Here is a 23762-nt window from a genome sequence, read left to right on the forward strand (position 1 = left end):
AAGAACATTCCGTTACCAAGGCGTGGGGGCTGGAAACTGAGGCTTGGAAACTGCTGCTGAGGAAGTCTGGAAACTGCTGTGACCCATTGTCCTTGCCTCAGGCCAGGTGGCAGGGCGGCTTCTGACTAGCTGCCAGAAGCATGTTTGTTTGTTTTGTTTGTTTGTTTGTTTTCTAGTAACTGACTTGTGGGGGCTGTCCTGGACTTGCCCAGTTCTTAGGCCTAGTCTCCTGAACTGCCAATTTGAAGCCTGTCATGGAGTCAGCCTAGCCTTCTTACTAGAAGGGCTAAGAAGTGCTTCTTTGTAAGTAACTGAAGTATATGCCTGGTAGTTATAGGCAGAGTATCCAAGTTTGTGAGACAGAAGTTTGTACGAAGAACAAAAAATAAGCCAGGGCAGGGCTGGAGAGATGGCTCAGTGGTTAAGAGTGCTGACTGCTCTTTCAAAGGTTCTGAGTTCAAATCCCAGCAACTACATGGTGGCTCACAACCACTAATGTGATCTGGCATTCTGGCATACATGCAGAGAGAGCACTGTGTAAATCTTTTTTTTTTTTTTTTTTTTTTTTTTTTTTTTTTTTTTTTTTTGAGACAGGGTTTCTCTGTGTAGCCCTGGCTGTCCTGGAATTCACTTTGTAGACCAGGCTGACCTTAAACTCAGTTTATATCCCAGGCAGGCCTTGAACTGGCTTTAGCCACTTGAGTAGCTGGGATGACAGGCTTGAAACTTCAGGCTCAACTTTAACATTTGTCATAACTGAAAATGGTCGTATAATTGTTTCCTCAAGAAACACGTAACTAGCCGGGCGGTGGTGGCACAAGAATCTATTTTATTCAAGGCCAGCCTGGTCTACAGAGTGAGTTCCAGGACAGCCAGGGCTACACAGAGAAACCCTGCCTCAAAAAACAAACAAACAAACAAAAAGAATCTATTTTAGATTGAAAAAATTTTTTTTCAGTCCTCCTGCCTCAACCTCTGAAGAGCTGAGGGGGTAGGAATATGTTGCCATGCTTGGCTTAAATTGTTTAAAAATTATTTAGTTTATGTATGTGAGTACACTGTCACTCTCTTCAGACACACCAGAAGAGGGCATCAGATTCCATTACAGATGGTTGTGAGCCACCATGTGCTTGCTGGGAATTTACTAAGGACCTCTGGAAGAGCAGCCAGTGCTCCTAACCGCTGAGCCATCTCTCCAGCCCCCTTGGCTTAAATTTTTTTTAAAGATTAATTTATTTATTATATGTAAGTACACTGTTGCTGTCTTCAGACACCCCAGAAGAGGACAGCAGATCCCATTACAGATGGTTGTGAGCCACAATGTGGTTGCTGAGATTTGAACTCAGGACCTTTGGAAGAGCAATCAATGCTCTTAACTGCTGAGACATCTTCCCAGCCTGGCTTAAATTTTTTAAAGCATTTTTTTCCTTCCAATTTCACAACTTTTTTTTTTAATGATGTCATTAAACATTTTGAGAAATATTGTCAATATTTGAGAAAATCCCTGGCATAGATGCACTATGAGAAATCAGGTTAAGTTTAATTTCCTAATGCTCCGATTAGCCTTCAAATCTAGTCTTACTGTGAGCACTCACCGCTAACCGTGGCTACGGCCATGTCCTGTGTGCAGAAGGCCAGCAATACCATAGATCCCTTCTCAAGTCTACTGTGTGCATATGTCCCAGGTGCTTTCCTTCAGCAGGAGTCCGGATGCCAGGAGGGGAACTACGCATGAGAGAAAGCCAGATGGAAAGCACCTCCTTCAACAAGTGTAGCAAAACTGTTAGTGTGTCATTTTTATAAAAACACGTAACTAGCCGGACGGTGGTGGCACATGCCTGTAGTCCCAGCACTCTGGGAGGCAGAGGCAGGCAGATTTCTGAGTTCAAGGCTAGCCTAGTCTACAGAGTGAGTTCCAGGACAGCCAGGACTCCACAGAGAAACCCTGTCTCAAAAAAAAAAAAAAAAAAAATCTGACCACTCACTCCATCCCCTCAGGGCACTCAGAAGTGGTTCCGGGGAATTTAGGGGCTCCAAAGTTAGTCATTAGTCTCAGACTGGAGAGATGACTCAGTGGCTAAGAGCACTGGCTGCTCTCCCAGAGGTCCTGAGTTCAATTCTCGGCAACCACATGGTGGCTCCCAACCATCTGTAATGAGATCCAATACCCTCTTCTGGTGTGTCTGAAGTTAGCAACAATGTACTTACGTATAAAAATAAAGAAATAAATCTTAAAGCGGGAAGGTGGTGGCTCACGGCTGTGAGCCCAGCACTCTGGGAGGCAGAGGCAGGTGGATCTCTGAGTTGGAGGCCAGCCTGGTCTACAGAGTGAGTTCCAGGACAGCCAGGACTATACAGAGAAACTCTCGTTTTTGAAAAATCAGCTGTAACTCCAGAGGATTGATGCCCTGTGTGCACTAGTCACTCACTCACACAGAGGAATAAATAATTATCTTAAAAGTAAAATTTTTTTAAAAGACTTTATTTATTTTATGTATAATAGTACAGTGTAGCTGTCTTCAAACATACAGAAGAGGGCATCAGATCCCATTACAGATGGTTGTGAGCCACCATGTGGTTGCTGGGAATTGAACTCAGGACCTCCCAGAAGAGCAGTCTGTGCTCTTAACCTCTGAGTCATCTCTCCAGCCCCCAAAAGTAAAATCTTTATTAAACCCTAATTCTTTCTTGCTTAAATAAACCAAAGCAACAAACCTTGAGGAGTCTAAGGCTTAAGGAGTGCGGGGGAGAATGGCCATTCTGAATAGGGCGCTTTGGGTAGAAGGCATCTGCAACCTTGTCCAGCAAACACTGGCCTCCAGCAGAGAGCCTGGCAGGAATACCAGGGTAAATTGTCCTAAGGCCTAGTCAGAGCTAACTGTGAGTGCCGCTGCCCAGAGCTGTGTGCCTGGGTGTGATAAGCAAGGAGTGTGGTGATCAGGAGACAGGGAGGCTGGTGCCCAGAAGGTAAGGCAAATCAGTCGGGCAGGGACTAAGGCACACTTCCTTAAATGCGATTACTCAGTTACCTATGGAGCCCAGAGAACTCGACATACCAGGGATCAGTTCCTGCCGGGGTTGTGTTATAACCCCGCCCCTACTTCCAGAACCTTGGGGGTTTCTCCTTAGCTCCCTTGCAGGAGTCTGAGCAACCCAGAGACATTCCACAGTTGATCCCATCTTTGCCTGTTCTGATCCCAAAATCGAAAAGCTGGGGGCACCTTCTCACTTCACGAGTCCAAGTCTCAACGTTTGACTCCTAGTCCTCTTTCCTGACATTTGTTTAGTTTGTACATGGAGGTCAGAAGACAGCTTTCAAAGTTGGTTCTCGCCTTCCACCATGTGGGTCTCCCACATCGAACTCAGATCGTTAGGCTTGGTGCCAACGACCTTCACCAGCTTGGTCCTCTTGGGTGTTCTCAGGTTGAATTTTTTGGGGGGGTAAGAAATTTCTCGCTGCAGGCAAACCATTTACACCTAAATCTAAGGTTAGGCACGCTACATCTTAGCAGGTCAGTTGAAGCCAGCAGTTAGCCATATTTTCTGTATCGTTTTCTTCTGATTCTTCTTCTTTCCTTTCTCTTTTTGTTGTTTTCGCTTTATAATCATACTGGCCTGGAAATTACTAACTCAGGTTATCCTCGAACTTGCTGTGATCCTCCTGCCTCCGCCATCCATGAGACTGCAGACCTGAGCCAACAGGTCGCGCCTCTAGATTTCCCCTTTATCTCCTGCTGGCCCCTATTTCTGCGCGTACAGCAACACTCCTGAATAATATTCTTTGAAAAGCCAGTTTTGCAGGGAAGAAGGAACTCCGACCTTTGGGAGCTCCCTCCTTCCAATCAGAGCTACATCATCTCCCCGCGACCCCGGAAAGGCTTCCCGGCAGGTTGGGCTGGGCGGGACTTCCGGTCCGGCCAAGCAGGCGCGGAGTACTTCTTCCGCTCTCTCCCACGGGCTTCTGGAGCTCCGTAGCCATGTCTTATCCCGCTGATGACTACGAGTCTGAGGTAATGAAGCGGTGAGCGCGTGGCGGGGTCCGCGTCGGGGACCCGGTTCGGTGGGATCTGTCCCCGAGGTGAGGCGGCGTCCCGATCCGGCCGGAACATGCGGACCTCGATCATTCCGGCCTTCCCGGCGCCGGGACTCCTCCCCGTCCCTCCTCTGCCGGCGTACGCGCGTACACGGCTATGTCCCCGCGGCTATGTCCCCGCGTGTAGTCGCAGCCCGAGGCGGCCTGAGGCGTGTTTGGTGCTGAGTTCTTAGCTCTCGTTGTGTCTGCTTCAGACGGGCGGCTGTTTTTCTTTTTCCTTTTCTTATCTTGTTGCACATGTAACCATGTTTGGTGCTAGCTCGTAGTCCCTTTTCCCGCACACATGCGAATCCCTCCGAGGTAGCGACACTCTTACTCGCGTAGTGTATTTTGCCTCCTGCTTGACATGGACGCCCGAGGACGAGCATTTTGGAGTCTCCTTTTGGCGTCTCTCCTCCCTAACTTTGTCTCTTTCCTTGCAGGCTGCTTATGACCCTTATGCCTACCCGGGCGACTATGATATGCACACAGGTGAGCCTCCGAATTTGCCCGACTGTCTCAGTGTCTCCGAGGATCGACACCTTTTTGAACGTCTCGGTGTTGACTCCCAACAGGGACCTGATTAGAAATTGCTTCCTGATGGCCGAGGTGTGGAGTCGGCCATTAGGTCTGACTGATAGGGTGGTTCAAGAGCCTCGTAACCCAGGCCTTTTTTTGTGCTCTAGCTGAGGGTGTCAGAAGAGGCAGATCACTGACCAGGCGAGGGTTTTCTTGCTTGTGGCAAATCTTATTTGTTATGCTGGGGGAGGAACCCAGAGCCCCATGCTTGTAGACAGTCTCTGAGCCACACCCACATCCTTCCTCCCTGAGCTGCCTGGTAAAGGTAGAAAATCTTCATGGCTTTGTCATTTTGGTGCTGGAGATGACATAGGATTGGGTTCTGGTGCACACACTTTGATAATTGAACCACATACTCCAGCCCCAAGGAAGAAAATCTTGATTCAAGCCAAGTCTAAGTGCAGTATTTTTGGGAGGCTTTTGAAGTTTATGGAAGTGTTCTCGTGACTTTGAGATTGAGTAAGCACCAAGTGGCTTGTGTTGCTCACAGTACAGACTTTATTGGCCCTTAAAGTAGAGTAGATTTACAAACTTTAAACAAATCAGTGTGTCTTTAATGGTGACTAGCTTTCTATGCATCATTTACCTAGAAAGTGAGTTTTCTTTCCTTTTCCTTTTTTTAAAGATGGGGTCTCGCCGGGCAGTGGTGGGGCATGCCTGTAATCCCAGCACTCTAGGAAGCAGAAGCAGGCAGATTTCTGAGTTTGAGGCCAGCCTGGTCTATAGAGTGAGTTCCAGGACAGCCAGGGCTATACAGAGAAACCCTGTCTCGAAAAAAAAAAGAAATCAAAAAAAAAAAAAAAAGATGGGGTCTCATGTAGCTCTGGCTATCCTGGAACTCACTGTAGAGACCATGCTAGCCTCACAGATCCAGTTGTCTGAGGGTTGGGATTATGGTATGCACCTGCCTACCCAGCTGAGAAGTCGAGTTAATGGTGCTTGTTCTGAAGGCGCAAGAACAGTGGGATGGGACTGAGGATGGACGTGCTGGGCAGGCATTCTGTGACTGAGACTGAACTATATCCCCAGCCCTTGGGTTTCATCAGAAGCCTGCAAGCACTCCTTAGAGCCTTTGTCGCACCTCTCCTGTAGGAGATCCGAAGCAGGACCTTGCCTATGAGCGACAGTATGAGCAGCAGACGTACCAGGTGATTCCTGAAGTGATTAAAAACTTCATCCAGTACTTCCACAAGACCGTCTCAGACCTGATTGACCAGAAAGTGTATGAGCTTCAGGCCAGCCGCGTCTCTAGTGATGTCATTGACCAGAAGGTGTACGAGATCCAGGACATTTATGAGAACAGGTATGGATTGTCCTAATAGTGACCTTATGTATGAGTGGAACTGGCCTGGGGCCGGCAAGATGATACAGATGTGCAAGTGTTTAAGTGTGTGTGTGTGTGTGCGCGCGCGCGCGTGTGCGCATTTTGGAGATGGTTCCACAATGTTTTTATGACTCCTTTGGGCCACTGATGCTGGCACCCCTTAATACACTTCCTCATGTTGTGATGCCCCCCAATCATAAAATTATTTTTGTTGCCACTTCAAACTCTCATTTTACTACTGTTATTAATTATAATGTAAATTATTTTTTATAAGTAAAGGCTTGTCAAGGGGTTGCGACCCACAGGTTGCAAACCACTGGCCTGAAACCATGTTAATTAACTGGACTTTGTATCCCAGAAACAAACAAGGCCTAAAATGACGTCATTACTAATAATGACAGAAGTGCCCATTTTCACATTTTACCACGTAGATGAAGCCGTGTTGGCGTGTGTTCACTACCTTGCTCTGGGCAGTAATCCTGTGATGGAAGTTCTGTGATTTTTCTTCTTTTATAACAGGGGAAACTTAACAGAAATTATTTGCATAGCTAGCACTGTGCATTTACCGAGCTCTGAACCTGTGTCCCCGACACCAGAGCCTAATTTTTGAACTGTGTAACCACCCAATGCTTACCAGCATGGACAACGCTCAGAGTGGTGTTGAGGGGATGCCCTGAAAGCAGTGAGTGCCAGAGAGACAGGTCAGCTAGGGATGAGACAGGAAACATTGCAAGCAAGGGTGTGAGTGTGTGTGTGTGTGTGTGTGTGTGTGTGTGTGTAGATAACCAGACACCCATTGGATCAGTGAGTAGAAGCTGACCTCTGTTCCCACATTGCTGAGGGTCTGAAGAGGAGAGTTGGGTAGAGGAGAGCCGCACACGGGAGCCTTAGGCTCTATTTCTGTTTCCGTGATGTCTCCTATGTCTCTGAATCCCAATATATAACACTTGAGGGTTGGGACTTGGGCCCTTCTTGTTTTGCAGTTGTGAATTGTTTACATTTGGCTTTCAGCTGGACCAAGCTAACGGAAAGATTCTTCAAGAATACACCGTGGCCTGAGGCAGAAGCAATTGCGCCCCAGGTTGGCAACGGTAGGTGTAAACGTGTCTCATGTGCTGCATAGCAGAGGTCAAGACAGGGCTCATCAGAAAGGTGGACAGTGCTTGTGTAGCTTTCTTTTTTTGTTTTTTCAAGACTGGGTTTCTCTGTGTACCTGGCTGTCCTGGTCTGTAGACCAGGTTGGCCTCGAATTCAGATATCCACCTGCCTCTGTCTCCTGAGAGCTGGAAATACAGGCCTGCGCCACCACACCTGGCTTGTGTTTGTTTCACTTAGCATTTTGTTTCCTGAGAACTTAAGATGTACATTGTTGGTGAAATTACACAGTGAGAGAGAGCTGTGTAATTTGAGCTTTCTCTCACTTTCTAGAGTCTTATTTCCCTCCTCTGGGGGTGGGGTGACCTTTGAGTCCCTTTGCCTTCAGCTTCTTGGCCTCTCTTCTCGCTTTCTTTTTCTGTGTGGACGAGGTCAGCAGCTGTGACTTCTCGTTGATGTGTGGAGTTGAGCATGTGACCCAGGACCCTGTGCATGCCAGACAGGCTCCTGTTGAGCTATGGTCTGTGTTTCCAAGCACAAGTTTGCTTTTTTAGTTTTTTTGGTTTGGGTTTTTTTTTTTTGTATTTGTTTTTTCAGACTAGCCCTGGCTATCCTAGAGCTATCTCTGTAGACCAGGCTGGCCTGGACTTCACAGAGATCTCCCTGCCTAAGTCTCTCAAGTACTTGGATCGAAGTCTTGAGCCACAGTGTGTTAGATACATAGCTTCTTGGGGCACAAGCTCAATAATTTAGAAGTTTAACCCCTGAATCACCTCTGTCTCTCCACCTGAGAGGCTGGAGCTGCAGGTTGGTTTGTAGATTAATGAAGTACCCTTCAACCATGTCTTTCAGATGCTGTATTCCTAATTTTGTACAAAGAGTTGTACTACAGGCATATTTACGCCAAAGTCAGTGTGAGTACTTTACATTAGTGTTAGTATTACCAATACCTCTGTAAAATGTCTATGTCAGTTCTGTCTCTAGTACAGTCTCTAGTTGTAATTGTTCCATGTCTAAAGATTTATATGTTTTTTAATTGTTGTTTTTTTATTACATGTGTATGAGTGTATGTTGTTTTGTTTATTACATGTGTATGAGTGATTTGCCTGCATGTATGTCTGTGTGCCATGTGTGTGCCTGGTGCCTGCAGAGATTAGAAAAGGGCAACAAATTCTCAGGCCTGGAGTTACAGTTGTGAGCCACTATGTGGGTGCTGGGGCTCTAACCCTGGCCTCCCTCCGGGAGAACAGTGCTCTTAACCCAGAAGCATCTCTCCAGCCAGTCCCCCAACCCCTGCGCACATGGGGTTTTGTTTGTTTGTTTGTTTTACCTTTCTCTGAAGAAAGGCAAAATGAATTGTTTGACCCAGAAAGTTGTTCTGCTGCAGACACTTGAGCAGTGGAGCTTGTCTGTCAGTGTCTCCATCATCCTGGGCCTCCTTCCCGGGACATAAACCCCACAGCCCATCTCAGCACATCACACGTCAAATCCATAGCCCGCTGAGTCTGGCTCACATATTGGCCAGTTTCAGTTCGTTTCTTTTTTTTTGAGACAAGATTTCTCTGTGTAATAGCCCTGGCTGCTCCGGAGCTCACTCTGTACATCAGGCTGGCCTTGAATGCTACGCCTAGCTTTGATTGCTCCTTCCCTGTTACTGGCCTGTTATAAATATGAGCCATCAATGGGGGTAGAAACCCAGATAAAATCCCAGATAAAAGACACAAGACTTTTATATTTATAAGCCTTAGGCAGCACTGACCTGGTCAGATATCTACCCTCCATACCATTATGCCTACTTCCTTGCCATTAACCCCAAGATATGACTTGCCATGTGGTCCACCTGGGCTGCTCTTACATTGACTGGCCAGGCCTCGTGGTCAGTTCTCAGGGTTCCTGACTTCCTTACTCCATAGTGTCTTCTACACCCTCTGCCTTCTGTCACCTCTCCTGTGGTACTGCCTCAGACCCGAAGCCCAGGAACTGAAACTCCACCTGCCTCTCTTCTGCCCAACTATAGGCTGTATGTTTATTTATTCAACCAATAGTTTTTAATTAAGGAGCAAGGTTATGTAGCATCATTTGAGTACATAAGGATCTCCTTATCCCTGAAGGCAAACAGACCTCGAAGGCTAGTATTTAGCATCACAATGCATAGCAACAGACCACACCTCAACAATTCTCCTTTTTTGTCTAAAAGTTTCTTTCTCTTGGATTAATAAACAACATACAGTAGAAACAATTACAAAATAATTATGAAAATTGTTAGGTAAGAGTTACATTCAAAATGTCCAGTTTGGCTGGGCAGTGGTGATACATGCCTTTAATCCCAGCACTGGGAGGCAGAGGCAGACGGATTTCTGAGTTCAAGGCCAGCCTGGACTACAGAGTGAGTTCCAGGACAGCCAGGGCTACACAGAGAAACCCTGTCTCAAAAAAACCAAAATAAATAAATAAATAAATATCCAGTTTGTATTTGTCAACTCAAGAGAAAGTATTTTATTATCTATCCTATCTTGGTGAGTTCAGAATCTAAATCAATTTCTATCCTGCTATTATTAACTTAAAAACATTTCCTTAGACCTACAATATCTTCCTAAGTGCTAAACAACTTAAGTTTAATTGTGAAGCTATGACTATGTGGTCTTCAGCGTCATCCGAAACCTGAGAAGGAATAAATATTACCTGAGTATACAGGAAGTGCAGGAACTCAGCTTCTAAAACTATAGAAATGACAGAGACAGCCAACCACTTGGACAGTCTCCAATATTCTTTGTAACATTGGGATATCTATCTTCAGCCTAATGATCCCAGAACATCTGACAGACCTGTGTGAAGTAGCAGTTATGAAGGACTAGCTCACCACGTCTTGGCAGAGCTTGGCGTCACTATTCTGTGTCCATTTGTCCTCTCTGGACAGTGTTTTACCTGCAGATGAAGTTAGGGCATTTTCTTACCCAGTGGCTAGCTTGCCACAATGGGACAACTTCATCTGGAAATTTTTGATACTTATCATCCCTTCCCAGTTGAATGGGGTATTGCCAGGAGTTGACATGCCTCAATGTCAGAAAAGATCTTAAATTAATAGAATTATATTTAAGTGCCATATTCTATGAGTCTCTAAGGTTTTTGAAGATCACCCAGGGGGTTAAAGCTTGAGCTAAAATACAGCTATGCCCTCTATACCAATCGTATGCCAGGCGCAGAGCCTATGATCATGACAGCAAGTTTAAATGCCAGTCTTCCTGGGCACTACTCTTGCACTTGGGCTGAAGCGCAACTCTGAATGCTGGGGACAGATGTCAGCCTAGGTGCAAAGATGCAGACATAGGAGCCAGAGACAAGCAGCTCTCAGAATTCTGGACCAGCCAGGCCTGCACAATAAAATCAGGGTAGGACCCTTTGCTGATAGATGCGTCCGCTTGCAAAGAACAGCATGGCATTGGAAACCTGTGGTAACCCAGTGCTGGATTGTCTCTTTTAACTCTGGCCTTCAGATGCCCCAGTGTTCCCTCTTCTCCTTTGTTAGGGCCATAGCTCCAGAAGCACCTTCCCTTTCTCTCCTAGATCTGTGTGCTTATTGTGACTATTGGTTGTGATCTGTGGCCATAAAACTTGTCCTTGTCCTGATGTTAGGTCATTGTAGGACCCCTGTCTTTTTCTTTCCTTTCTTATGTACATGGAGAGGACAGGCCTCATTTCTTAGCCATGGTGGTAAGATTGAACAAAGTACTAAAAGTAGTGTCTGTGCCCTAACATCCTATTCTTTTTCCAGGGGGGCCCCTCCTTAGAACAGAGGTTCGAATCCTATTATAACTATTGCAATCTCTTCAACTACATCCTCAGTAAGTCTCAGATTTGGCCAAAGGAGTGTACTTGGGCACCTATCTTGCTCTTTTTAGCCAAATTTAAATGTGCAAGTAGGAAGAAGGGAGGTTTGGTGGTTTGGTCTTTGAAGAGGGAGCTTGTGGTGGGTACTCTAGCCCTGCTCCAGTGGGCAAGCTCCTACCTGGAATCTGATTTTCTTGTTCTCCTGTAGATGCTGACGGACCTGCTCCCCTTGAACTCCCCAACCAGTGGCTCTGGGACATCATCGATGAGTTCATCTACCAGGTGTCTGTTCAGCCTCAGCTTTAACCTCAAATAAGTAATTCCCACAGGCAGTGGTCATGGCCGGTGTTCAGTTATGTCTTCAGCGTGGCCCTATGGCACTGGGCTCTGGGTTAAAAATGGTTTTCTTTTCTTTTCTTTCTTTTTTTTTTTTTTTGGATTTGTTCTTTTGAGACAGGGTTTCTCTGTATAGCCCTGGCTGTCCTGGAGCTCACTCTGTAGACCAGGCTGACTTCGAACTCAGAAATCCACCTGCCTCTGCCTCTGCCTCCCAGTGAAAATGGTTTTCTAAAAAGAAGAATGAGGCCTGAGAAAATTCCAGATGCAAACATGGAAGTTTGGTCTTGAACTCTTGTCTTCTGCCTGGTACTATTCTGACGTCAGGAACTGGGCTGGCAGAAGTAGCTTCTTTTTTTTTTTTAAATATATATTTTTTAAGATTTTTATTTATTTATTATTTGTAAGTACACTGTAGCTGTCCTCAGATACATCAGAAGAGGGCGTCAGATCTTATTACGGATAGTTGTGAGCCACCATGTGGTTGCTGGGATTTGAACTCGGGACCTTTGGAAGAGCAGTCGGTGCTCTTACCCACTGAGCCACCTCTCCAGCCCAGAAGTAGCTTCTAGGCTGGAGGCTGCCTAGGGTCTCAGTGACTGTCCAAACCTTGCTAGTTTCTCTCATCTATCTTAATAGAAACTTCAGGTATCTTCTTATTTGTTTCTCTTTATAGACCAGGCTGGCCTTGAACTCAGAGACCTGCCTGCCTCTGCCTCTCAAGTGCAGGGATCAAAGGAATGGGAGCCACATTGCCAGGCTGTAAAGAGTTTTATATCTTGCCGGGTGGCGCATGCCTGTAATCCCAGCACTCTGGGAGGCAGAGGCAGGCGGATTTCTGAGTTTGAGGCCAGCCTGGCCTACAGAGCGAGCTCCAGGACAGTCAGGGCCACACAGACAAACCCTGTCTCGAAAAAAAACAACAAAAAAAAACCCAAGAGTTCTGTATCTTGATCCTGTGTTTTCCTGGTATGTGCTGTATCAGAATGTGGTAGCATATCTCAGGAAGGGAGTGTCTCTTGCCTTGGGGTCTTCTTGTTGGGGCTGCACTGAGAATGTGGCCAGGTGTAAAGTGTGGTGTCAGCTGTGTGGCCTGGAGGTAGATGTTCAGTGACTGTTGACTGGCCCTGGATGTCAGATGCATGACTTAACTGCACGTTGTAGTTGCTTCTCCATCTCCTGCACATGGGATGCTGGGAGATTCCTGAGACTGCGCACGCAGTCATAGGACAGCTCATGAATGTTCCTTTTTAGCTTTTATTCAGTCATCTTACAAACAGAATACACCACCGGCCGTAGTGGTGCTCAGGGTTTGGGAGGGGGAAGCAGGAGGATCATACCATGTTTCAGGCCAGCTAGGTCTACTTAATGAGATGTTGTCTTTGAAAAAGTTCAGGAAAACAAAGTTTAGAATTTAGAAAAATTCTGGGGAAATTGGTGTCTTTGTTTTAATTTGCTTTGATATAGTGTCTTCTGTAGCTCTGACTGTCTTCAAATTTCTAATCCTCCTGCCTCTTCTCCCATGTTCTGGGGTTAGGTTACTGGCATATAACCAACAGAAAGGTTAGAAATCAGTAGTGTAATTATGTTGTTTGAACATATGTTACAAACCAAGGAGCCTCTGTGACTATAACGTGTTGGGGAATAGTTCTCTTTGAGAGAGGCTTCTTGCCCTAAACGATGCACTAGTTCCTTTCATGGTGCCACTCTCAGGCCATGGTCCCCTTGCTTGGCCCCCTTGGCTTCTCAGCTGTCAGCCTCTGGGCAGAGTTTGAGATTGTCAGCTGACATGTCGACTCAGGAGGAAGGAGAAGCTCCTGGCCACCTGCATCCCTCTTAGGATGGTCCCTCGGCTTAGCTGCTGTTCTTAAGGGCTTTCTAATTGCACAGAGACTAGCCAGGGGGTCTGCGTGCCTGGGAGTCTCCAGGCCTGCACACGAGACGCAGTGGGAGGGCCCTTCCTCAGCACTCTTTTTTGTTTTTAAATTGAGGCAGCATTTTACTATGTGGAACTCACTTTGTGAACCAGACTGGCCTTGAACCCACAGACCTTCTGCTCCTTAAGGCATTTGCCACCACCATTTTTGGGGAAGCTAAGTGTTTTTCTTTGGGGGGGGGGGCGTGCATTGGGGTTTTTTTTTTGTTTTTTTTGTTTTTTGTTTTTTGTTTTTTTGAGTAAGGGTTTCTCTGTATAGCCTTGGCTGTCCTTGAACTCACTCTGTAGCCTTGGCTGGCCTTGAACTCAGAAATCCACCTGCCTCTGCTTCCCAAGTGCTGGGATTAAAAGCCGTGTGCCACCACTGCCCGGCAACTAAGTGTTTTCAATCTTCAGATAACATGAAAGTGCCTATTTTCATCAGTTAATCTCAAAGGACATTGGTGCATAGGTGTTTATATAAATTTGTTCCTATAGCTACCACTTAATATCATGCCTTTTCTTAAATATTTATTTGTGTTTTGTACAAGTGTTCTGCATTTAGACCTTTGTGCCAGAAGAGGGCATCAAATCCCATTATAGATGGTTGTGAGGCACTCTGTGGTTGCTGGGGATTGAACTTGACCTCTGGAAGAGCAGTCAGTGCTCTTAACCACTGAACCATCTCTCCAGCCCCACAATAAATATAATGCTTTATTTTACCATTTGCTGTGACTTGGAGACACACACTTTGTCTTCATCCCGGTGCTTAGGCAAAAGCAGGATGAATGAGAGGTTGAGGCTACCTGAGCCATATAGCTTTGTCATTTCTGCCTTTTAGGAAATTTACGAAAGCCTGTGTTACCTTATTCTCTGCTGTGACTGTCCCTTGAATTTATGCCCCTGCCACATCTTTCCCTTTTTCTTTTCTTTTTTTTTTTTTTTTAATTTATTTATTTATTATATGTAAGTACACTGTAGCTGTCTTCAGACACTCCAGAAGAGGGAGTCAGATATCATTACAGATGGTTGTGAGTCACCATGTGGTTGCTGGGATTTGAACTCAGAACCTTTGGAAGAGCAGTCAGTGCTCTTAACCCCTGAGCCATCTCTCCAGCCCCCATCTTTCCCTTTTTCAACAGTTCCAGTCATTCAGTCAGTACCGCTGCAAGACGGCCAAGAAGTCCGAGGAGGAGATTGACTTCCTCAGGTCCAACCCCAAGATCTGGAACGTGCACAGTGTCCTCAACGTGCTGCACTCCTTGGTCGACAAATCCAACATCAACCGGCAGCTGGAGGTCTACACCAGCGGGGGTGAGAGGCCGGGGTCTCAGGGCTTTGGTCTGCATTAACACCTCTCAGACTGCGTGCGCCCTGTGATGATGTGCTTGTGGACTGGTGCTGAAGTTGATGCCCTCTACCATAACATGGATGTTAGAATCCAAACTTAGACCACTGTGTGGATGTAGCCAGTGCTGAGCCCTCTCCTTCTCTTCCTTATACTTAAATTATTGAGAACCATAACTTTATGATTATTTATATGTCATCACCCAAGTTATAGGCGTGAACCTGGGATAATGGAGCCTAAAAATGAGGTATCTTAAAGTCTAAGCCCATAGCCAGCTTTGTTTGGAGCACCAGGCAATTTATCTTTCAAGACAAGGTTTCTCCTTGTCCAGGCTGTCCTTGAACTCAGAGATTCGTCTGTCTGCCTGCTGAGTGCCAAGGTGTGCCACCACCACCAGGCAGGAAACTTTTTAGTGACAAAAAGTTTAACAAAAGTAAGATACTGGGTTATCTGCACTAAACCCACATCTATTCACTACACCTTGGAGGGGCACAGACACATTCCAAGAACAAACCCAGGTTTAGAAGGAACAGGTGTATTGGGATAAAAACAGAAACAAACAAATGAACTGCCACTCTCAAAGCGGTTAGCAGAGGTGAGAACACAACCCGTCCGGATTCTTGAGACTCCGAGGCAGAGCTATTCCATGTTAGGGCAGCTTTGACAGCAGTTGAGACTCTTACTGAGCCACATCCAGTGGTCAGGCCTGGCCTATCAAAACGTCTGTCTCTCACAGGTGACCCCGAAAGTGTGGCTGGGGAGTATGGGCGGCACTCACTCTACAAGATGCTCGGCTACTTCAGCCTGGTGGGGCTTCTGCGCCTGCATTCTCTCCTGGGCGATTACTACCAGGCTATCAAGGTGCTGGAGAACATTGAGCTGAACAAGAAAGTAAGTGCACATGTCTGCTATGTTCTGACTCAAGAACGCTGGCCTAGGATGAGGAGCCTGGACACAGGCGAGCCTGAAGAGTCTGCGCCGGGTGGCTTGGCCGCTGATACCGAAGTGTGGACTCTTAGTGTTCTGTTTGAGGCTCTTTACTAGTGTGGGGTTAAAAGCTGGGCATGGGTGGTGCCTGCAGTCTGGGGAGACAAGGCAGCAGCACAAGTTCAAGGCCAGCTAGGCTTCTGTGTAATCATAAAACCCTGTCTCCAAAGGTAAAAACAAATTCCTGAAAGACTTAGGCTTTATTATTTGTCTGTCTTTGGTTATATTTTTTGGAGACAGGGTCTGTATAGCTCTGTCTGTCCTGGAACTTTATAGACCAGCCGGTCTCAAACTCACAGAAATGCACTTACCTCTGCTGCCACTGAGTCCTGATGACTTCATCCTGTTTGGGATGAGTCAGGACTCATGGCCACTGCTGCCATCTTCCTTTGCAGAGCATGTATTCCCGAGTGCCTGAGTGCCAGGTCACCACCTACTATTATGTTGGCTTTGCGTATTTAATGATGCGCCGATACCAGGATGCTATCCGAGTCTTCGCCAACATCCTCCTGTACATCCAGAGGACCAAGAGTATGTTCCAGAGGACCACATACAAGTATGAGATGGTAAGAAGTCTACAGCACTGTCACCACTCACCAGGCAGCCCGCTCCTCAGCACCTGGGCCAACACTTCTGCAGAAACACGGTCCAAAATTTGCTGCTCTTAAAGCTTCTTAATTTCAGTCAATTTAAATTGGGTATATTTGTGGGATATGTGGTAATTAGACTTAGAGAGAGAGAGAGAGAGAAAGAGAGAGAGAGAGAGAGAGAGAGAGAGAGAGAGAGAGAGAGAGAGAGAGAGAGAGAGAGAGAGAGAGAGAAATCAGAGCTAGGTTTGATGATACATACCTCAATCTTTGCACTTGGGAAGACAGGTGTATCTCTGAGTTTAAAACTAACGTGGTCTACAGAGTGAGTTCCAGGACAGCCAGAGCTATGTAGAGAAACCCTGTCTCAAAAAGAAAATCAAAATATTTCTCACCCTTAATTACTATCATTTGTGTTGAAAACTTTCAAACTATTTTTCAAGTTCTTTGTTTTGGTTTTTAGGTTTTTGAGACAATTTTTTTTTTTTTTTTGGTTTTTGAGACAGGGTTTCTCTGTATAGAGCTGGCTGTCCTGGAACTCACTCTGTAGACCAGGCTGGCCTCGAACTCAGAAATCCGCCTGCCTCTGCCTCCCAAAGTGCTGGGATTAAAGGCGTGTGCCACCACTGCCCTGGGACAAATTTCTTTGTGTAGCCCTGGTTGTCCTAGAACTTGCTCAGTAGACCAGGCTGGCCTTGAACTCAGAGCTTTGCCTGCCTGTCTCCTGAGTGCTGGGAGTAAAGACATGCTCACCACCCAGGACTTCTAGTTCTTTGTAGATAGAAATTGATACAAAATAGTGCCGTGCTGTGCTGTAGAGAGAGCTCATTAATGCTTCCCAAACTTTCCACGCCTATTCTCTGAACTCCTCTGTCGCCTTGCTCACTTCTGGGGGAATTATAGTGGCTGTTGTTTAGGAACTTTATTGTTGGCAGCAGCCCACTGCTGTCTCCCTGTTCAGAGCAGTCTTCCTGCTTCTACAGTTTGGGATTACAGGCAACACCACCCTACCCTGCCTGTCCTGCATGTTTAACTTTTTTTTTTTTTTTTTTTCGAGACAGGGTTTCTCTGTGTAGCCCTGGCTGTTCTGGAACTCACTCTATAGAGCAGGCTGGCCTCGAACTCAGAAATCTGCCTGCCTCTGCCTCCCAGAGTGCGCCACCACCGCCCGGCTCTGTCCTGCATTTTTAAAACACTATAATGTTTTTCTTAACCACTTGAGAGTTTAATGCATGCATGCAATATATCTTTGTTATATTTGGTCCCAATTCTCCCTCTGGCTCCTCCCAGAATCCCCGACCCTCTTAACTTTGTATCTTTTCTTTCTTTTTTTTTTTTTTAAGATTATTTATTATATGTAAGTACACTGTAGCTGTCTTCAGACACTCCAAAAGAGGCCGGCAGATCTTTTTACGGATGGTTGTGAGCCACCATTCGGTTGCTGGGATTTGAATTTGGGACCTTTGGAAGAACAGTCAATGCTCTTAACCCCTGAGCCATCTCTAACCCAACTTTGTGTCTTTTGTTTACTTATTTTTATTTTATTATTTATATTTAATAACCCAGGGAGTAGTTGTGCTGCCCATATGCTCGTGGGTGTGGAGTCGTTGACAACTGACCCTCCGTCAGGAGCCATTAGCTGCTAGTGGCCCCTCAGCCAGCGTCAGGGCTCTGCTGGAATGCTGGCTGGCAGCCAACCACGGTTGCCATCAGTTCATGAGTACAGGGTCCTGCCCTGTCCAGAGGACACTGTTGTGCTCCAGAGCCCTTCTCCATCTCTGATCTTATCTTTCTGGCCCTCCTTCTCCGTGGTCTTAGGTGCAGGAGATATAATATAAATGGCTCCATTCGTGACTGAGTCCACAAACATTTCTCTGGATGAGTTTCCTAGTTAACTGCCATCCATTCTACAATGGGACTTCTTTGATAAAGTTGGTTAGAGGACAGATTTAGAGGACATTTTAATGCTCTGCCCACTTAGCAAACTCATAGTAGGTGGTTCACCACTGGGGCTTCTTGCCTTCCCTCCTGTGGGGTCTTTGCCTAGTTTATAGTAGCAGGCTTACATTCCCTGTGTGGAGCAGGCCTTAAACCCAGTCAGAAAGTGGTTGCTTACTTCTGTAAAATTCCTGCTATTGTTTCTCCCATGGGTATATACTGCCATACTGGTCATTATTTTAGCTTACAAGACTCAACGCTTCTTTCTCTTCCTGTGTGTGCAATGGTTGTAGGGGTTGGAGGCTTAAACTTAGGGTCTAGTGCCTGTCAGCAGCAATGTATCATTGGCCCATATTCCCTGGCCCCAGCCCAAATTATTTTGAGAGAAGGTCTCAGAAGAAGTTCCCCAAACTAACCTTACTTAACTGTGTTGTCCTAGCAGGCCTTGAACTTGTCCCCCTGCTGTAACCACTGGAATAGCTAAGAGTAAAAGCCTGCATCCTTAGGATCAGCTCTTTCCCACTCATCTATAAAATGGGCTTATTTAGATTCTGCATGTGAGAACATGGTATTGCTTTTCTTTCTTTCTTTCTTTCTTTCTTTTTTTTGTTTTTTGGATTTGGTTTTTTCGAGACAGGGTTTCTCTTTGTAGCCCTGGCTGTCCTGGAACTTATTCTGTAGACCAGGCTGGCCTCGAACTCAGAAATCCACCTGCCTCTGCCTCCCAGAGTGCTGGAATTATAGGAGTGCGCCACCACTGCCTGGCTGGTATTGCTTTCCAAATGGATTTTTTCTGATTTATGGCACATGTCCTTTAGCGGGACTTTTTAGTACCTGCTGGCTAAGCGTTTCTTATCGTGGCGTTTACCTTAGATTACTAATAGTTTTGTAATATAGGCCATTTAGAGGGCTTTGGGGCTGAGCTTGATGGTAGAGCCCTTGTCAGCAGGATCAAAGTCTCGGATTCCGTCCTCAGCACTGGGAATAAGCATTATCTGAAGCAGTGAGTGGGGGATGATGGGCTCAAGATGCGGCTGGGGAGGTGTTTCCTAGGCAGCGTGGATGGCCTGAGGATATTGGTCCGCTAGATCTGTAGACCAGTGTGGGGGAAGTATTGAGGTTGGGGACGTGGGGGGGGGGGCACCGCTTCTACCTTTGGTACTCCCCCATTATCCAAGCAAAGGATTGTGTTTTCTGTCCGCATCAGAGATTTCTACTAATTTAATCTTAGTGTTTAAGAATTGGCTTTCCAGCCAGGTGGTGGTGGTGCATGCCTGTAATCCCAGCATTCTGGGAGGCAGAGGCAGGCAGATTTCTGAGTTCGAGGCCAGCCTGCCTGGTCTACAGAGTGAGTTCCAGGACAGCCAGAGCTATACAGAGAAACCCTGTCTTGAAAAAACCAAATCCAAAAAAACAAAAACAACAAGAATTGACGTTCCAGTACTGTGAGTCCAGCTGGAAAGGTCCTGGGAAGGATTCTAGAGACAGCCAAAGAAGACTTGGTGCTGGGTGGGAGCTTGGGGTTGGGGTTGCAGGCTGTCTAGGAAAATATAGCGACTGGTGTGTGCAAGGCAGCGTGAGACACGGTGCTGTGTGCAAGGCAGCGTGAGACACGGTGCTGTGTGCAGGTGTGCCCGCGGGTCCGGTGGAACTCAGGAAGTGTGTTTGTCTTGTCCCAGATTAACAAGCAGAATGAGCAGATGCATGCTCTGCTGGCCATTGCCCTCACCATGTACCCCATGCGGATTGACGAGAGCATCCACCTCCAGCTGCGGGAGAAATACGGAGACAAGATGCTGCGCATGCAGAAGGGGGACCCCCAGGTCTACGAGGAACTTTTCAGCTATGCCTGCCCCAAGTTCCTGTCACCTGTGGTGCCTAACTACGACAATGTCCATCCTAACTACCACAAAGAGCCCTTCCTACAGCAGCTGAAGGTGTTTTCTGATGAGGTGCAGCAGCAGGCCCAGCTCTCCACCATCCGCAGCTTCCTCAAGCTCTACACCACCATGCCTGTGGCCAAGCTGGCTGGCTTCCTGGACCTCACGGAGCAGGAGTTCCGCATCCAACTGCTTGTCTTCAAGCACAAGATGAAGAACCTGGTGTGGACCAGTGGCATTTCCGCCCTAGATGGCGAATTCCAGTCGGCCTCCGAGGTGGACTTCTACATTGATAAGGTGTGGTATCCCCCAGGGCCAGTTACCATGGTCACTCCACTTAGCCTCTTGAAGGTGTAAATGGTAGATGATTTCCTTGCATCCGATGTGTAGTGGGTTAGAAGTGAGAGTAGTGGAAACAGGGCGAGGGTGGTGGGAGACAAGCACACGCCTCTAGCTGCAGGAGAAATAGGGGACGTGTGTGCATGCTTGCATGCAGAAAGGGGGCGCCCAGGCCTATGAGGATCTTTTTAGCTATGCCTGCCCCAAGTTCCTGTCACCTATGGTTTCTAACTGCAACAGTGTCCATCCTATTGTTACAGGCAGAGGATGGTACAAAAGGCTTTGTTTAGGAAGTGAAGTGTAAGCAAGACAGAGCTTAGCATTAACTGTGTCCTCAGTTTGCCCAGGCCGGCCCTGAGGTGTGTGAGACACACCTCCCCTCGCCTCCTCCAGCTCTTGTTCTGTAGTTCACCTGCTCTCCTCTTGATGGGCATGTGACTTTGGATTGTTGTGTAAGGACACGTGGGCTTTTTTTGGAAGATGGATGGGGTTTTGAACTTAGAGTCCTTCTGCCTCAGCTTCCCGCCTGCTGGGATTGTATACATATGCCATTGTCTGCTTTACATAAGGCTTTTGTAGGTTAGCTATCAATCATCTGTATGGGATACATTTGTATCTGTGTCTGGGTATATGCTGAGTTCTTGAGGTAAGAACTGGAAGCCCGGACATGCTATTGAACGAGAACATGAAAGGGACTCTTGGTTGTTTTGTTGGTGCTGGGTGCTGAGCCTGTGGCATCTTCCCAGCCCGGTTTGCCATTTCTTTTTGTGAAGTTGCCCAGGCAGGCCATGGATGGATGGGGTTTTGAACTTTGATCCTCCTGCCTCAGCTTCCTAAGCCGTTGGGGTTATAAGTCTCTGCCACTGTATCCATTGTTTTGGTTACTTTTCTATGGCTGTGACAAAATACTGTCACATCCCCAAGGCAGTTTATAAAAGACCCAGAGCTGAAGTATATAAGCCTATGCGGCCGTTTTCATTTAGACCACCACACACAGCCACACTTTAGTTTTCATTCATATTTTTTTCACAAGCACAAAACTGAACATTTTATATGCCAAGTGTTGCAGTCTCTCTCCCTCAGCAGTCATTCACTTGTTGTGCCCTTAATGTGTTTTTTGTGTGTGAAGACCCACATACATGTGGAAATCAGAGAACATTTTGCAGGAATCCGTTCTCCATCACTGTGGGATCCAGGTCATCCATCAGGCTGGTGCAGAAAGTGCTAACCCCTCTGTCCCAGCTTTCTCTCTCTGATGCCTAGAAGAATGGTTTTAGGCTTGGAGCATGTGCCTAATACGGCTCTCTCTCTGGGGTGTGTGTGTGTGTAATTGTGGAGAAAATGGATCTGCTTCGGTTGTCTGTTTTTTTAGAAAGTTTTATTATTGCTTATGTAATTATTACTAATATTATTACTATTGTGTGTGTGTGTGTGCGCGCACGCGTAGGCAAGCATGCATATGCTGTACTGTGGGGGAGGTTGGAGGACAGCTTTGGGAATTGGTTCTTTTTTTGGAAGAGCAGTTAGTGCTCTTAACCACTGAGCAATCTCTCCAAGCCCACAAGTCAAGTCTTATTTTTATGGTGTGTGTTTTATGGTGTGTGTGTGTGTGTGTGTGTGTGTGTGTGTGTGTGTGAGAGAGAGAGAGAGAGAGAGAGAGAGAGAGAGAGAGAGAGAGAGAGAGAGAGAGAGAGGAGAGAGAGAGATCTGTGGAGAGATCTGTGTGCTGGGTGCCTGTGGAGGTCAGAGACAACTTTGGGAGTTGGTTCTCACCTTGTATGGTGAGGAGCCAGGGCCTGATTTGTGTCTGCTCTCTTGGACTCTTGTGTCTCTACCTCCCATCCCACTAGGAATGCTGGATTAGATGCTCACCATCTGAAACCATCTCCATAGCCTACAAGTCAGGTTTTGCTGGGGCACTGTACTTAGATTGATGATACCTATGCCAATCATGCCTGCAGGCTTGGGGAGTCGAGGTCAGGGCGTTACACGTGTGTGCCCACAGCACATATTACATACTTGATTTTGTTCCTCACTAAATGGTGATATTCCACTTCCCCCAAACTTTGCTTTTGAAAATTAGTGTAAGAGCTGAGTGTGATAGTCCAGGCTCTGCGTCTGAAGTTCGAGGCTATCCTGGGCAGTATAGACCCTCTCATAGTTAAAAGTAAATCGGGCTAGGGGGTAAAACTAAGGAGAGGCCCCGCCCATGCACCCCTACCCCCTTGTACTGGAGATGGAGTTAACATTTGACATTGTTGTGCTTTGCAGTGAAGTGGCTTCACACTAGGTGGCCCTCTACTCTGTCCTGCCCTCCCATCCACCACTTCTAACTGCTTTTTCCCATAGGACATGATCCATATTGCAGACACCAAAGTCGCCAGACGCTATGGGGATTTCTTTATCCGACAGATCCACAAGTTTGAGGAGGTAAGGTAACTGAGTTAGCTGAGAAGCCGGAAGAGAGATGGTGCTTTAAAGTTTTCCTCATCTTTATTTTTAAGAAACTCCTGATTGGCCCTTTAACTTTCTAAGCTGGCCTGGCTGGCAGCTTGGGGAGTGGATTGGGCCCAGGAACTGCTGTATCAGCCCTTTCTAGGGTATCTCCTTCCAAGATCTTGGTCTGTGGGTGGCCCTGTGAGGGGTGCCTCTCTCCTTGCCCTTCCTGGTATTTCCTAATAAGGGTGGATTTGCTGCCTCGCTCCTCCTTCCCCAGTCGGGGTGTTCTCCTGCTCAGACAGGTCTAGCCAGTGTCTGGAGGCTGGAGGACAGGAAGCTGTGATTGACAGACCTGGTGCTACTATATCTTGTCCTAGGAATTGTCTGTCAGGCCAGAGAATACAAAATTGTGAGGTTCCCTCTTACCCACCTCTGAGCCACCCTGTCCTGGTACCTGGAGTCCTCAACAGAGGCCGTGCTCCTTCAGGATTTTGACAGTTGGGCATTGTTTTTAATCCTCTAGCTGCCAGGCAGCAAGAGGGGACTGTCTTCCAGCAAAAAGAGGTTGACACTCAACTAATCTAGCCACACTAACCCCTGTCCTATGAAATGGGCAAAGCAGTCTAGGCTGTGGGTTTGCCAAGTGAAGACAAGGGAAAAGACCCATGGCTGCTTTTGGGGTCTAAGGGTTTCTGTGGCCCTCCGGATCTCGGAGGGCTCCTGGGGTCTGATTTCTTGGTTGGTTCTGCATCTAATTTAGCTTTCCTTTCCCGTGTAGCTTAATCGGACCCTGAAGAAGATGGGACAGAGGCCCTGAAGACACTCATGCACCAGCCAAGAACCTGTGTTGATATTATAGATAGGAAGAATTCTTGTCACCAAGAAGCCTTACCTAAGTCAGCCATCAGCTGAATTGAAACTTGTTCAAATCAAGGACTGGATGTTTTAAGGCACTCTCAGTAAAGGGTCTTTGTTGGAGCTGGGTTTGTGGTCTCATTATTACAGGCAGATCTGTGGCTCTGGCAACAGTCCAATGTTTCCTGCGTATCCTGTTGTCCTGATGCATCACAATGTGGAAGCTGAATTCTTTTATCT

At 46.8% G+C, this 23762-nt stretch overlaps 1 protein-coding gene across 2 annotated transcripts; it reads left to right on the forward strand.

The window, feature by feature from the left end:
- Positions 1 to 3905: 3905 nt before the first annotated feature.
- Eif3l (eukaryotic translation initiation factor 3 subunit L) lies at positions 3906 to 23645 on the forward strand. 2 transcript variants are annotated; one of them, XM_052160803.1, is made up of 13 exons: positions 3906 to 4010; positions 4516 to 4564; positions 5744 to 5954; positions 6987 to 7066; positions 7923 to 7984; positions 10843 to 10912; positions 11107 to 11180; positions 14292 to 14463; positions 15234 to 15388; positions 15880 to 16050; positions 19689 to 20186; positions 22578 to 22658; positions 23446 to 23645. In XM_052160803.1, the coding sequence occupies exons 1-13, from the start codon at positions 3978 to 3980 to the stop codon at positions 23482 to 23484; spliced, it is 1695 nt and encodes a 564-aa protein (XP_052016763.1). In that variant the 5' UTR covers positions 3906 to 3977; the 3' UTR covers positions 23485 to 23645. The 2 variants fall into 2 exon arrangements, with proteins under 2 accessions (XP_052016763.1, XP_052016764.1); XM_052160804.1 differs by lacking the exons at positions 3906 to 4010; positions 4516 to 4564; positions 6987 to 7066 and having other exon boundaries at positions 5876 to 5954.
- The last annotated feature ends 117 nt before the right edge of the window (positions 23646 to 23762 follow it).

This window comes from Apodemus sylvaticus, chromosome 17 (genome assembly GCF_947179515.1).
Source record: "Apodemus sylvaticus chromosome 17, mApoSyl1.1, whole genome shotgun sequence".
In the NCBI taxonomy this organism is placed as follows: Eukaryota; Metazoa; Chordata; class Mammalia; order Rodentia; family Muridae; genus Apodemus; species Apodemus sylvaticus.

What these genes read in the sequence shown, in the direction of transcription:
- Eif3l (XM_052160803.1), top strand. Translation starts at nt 3,978, where the DNA reads ATGTCTTATCCCGCTGATGACTACGAGTCTGAG. An exon ending in CGACTATGATATGCACACAG is followed by an intron (nt 4,565 to 5,743) that starts GTGAGCCTCCGA and finishes CCTCTCCTGTAG; the next exon opens with GAGATCCGAAGCAGGACCTT. An exon ending in TGCGCCCCAGGTTGGCAACG is followed by an intron (nt 7,067 to 7,922) that starts GTAGGTGTAAAC and finishes CATGTCTTTCAG; the next exon opens with ATGCTGTATTCCTAATTTTG.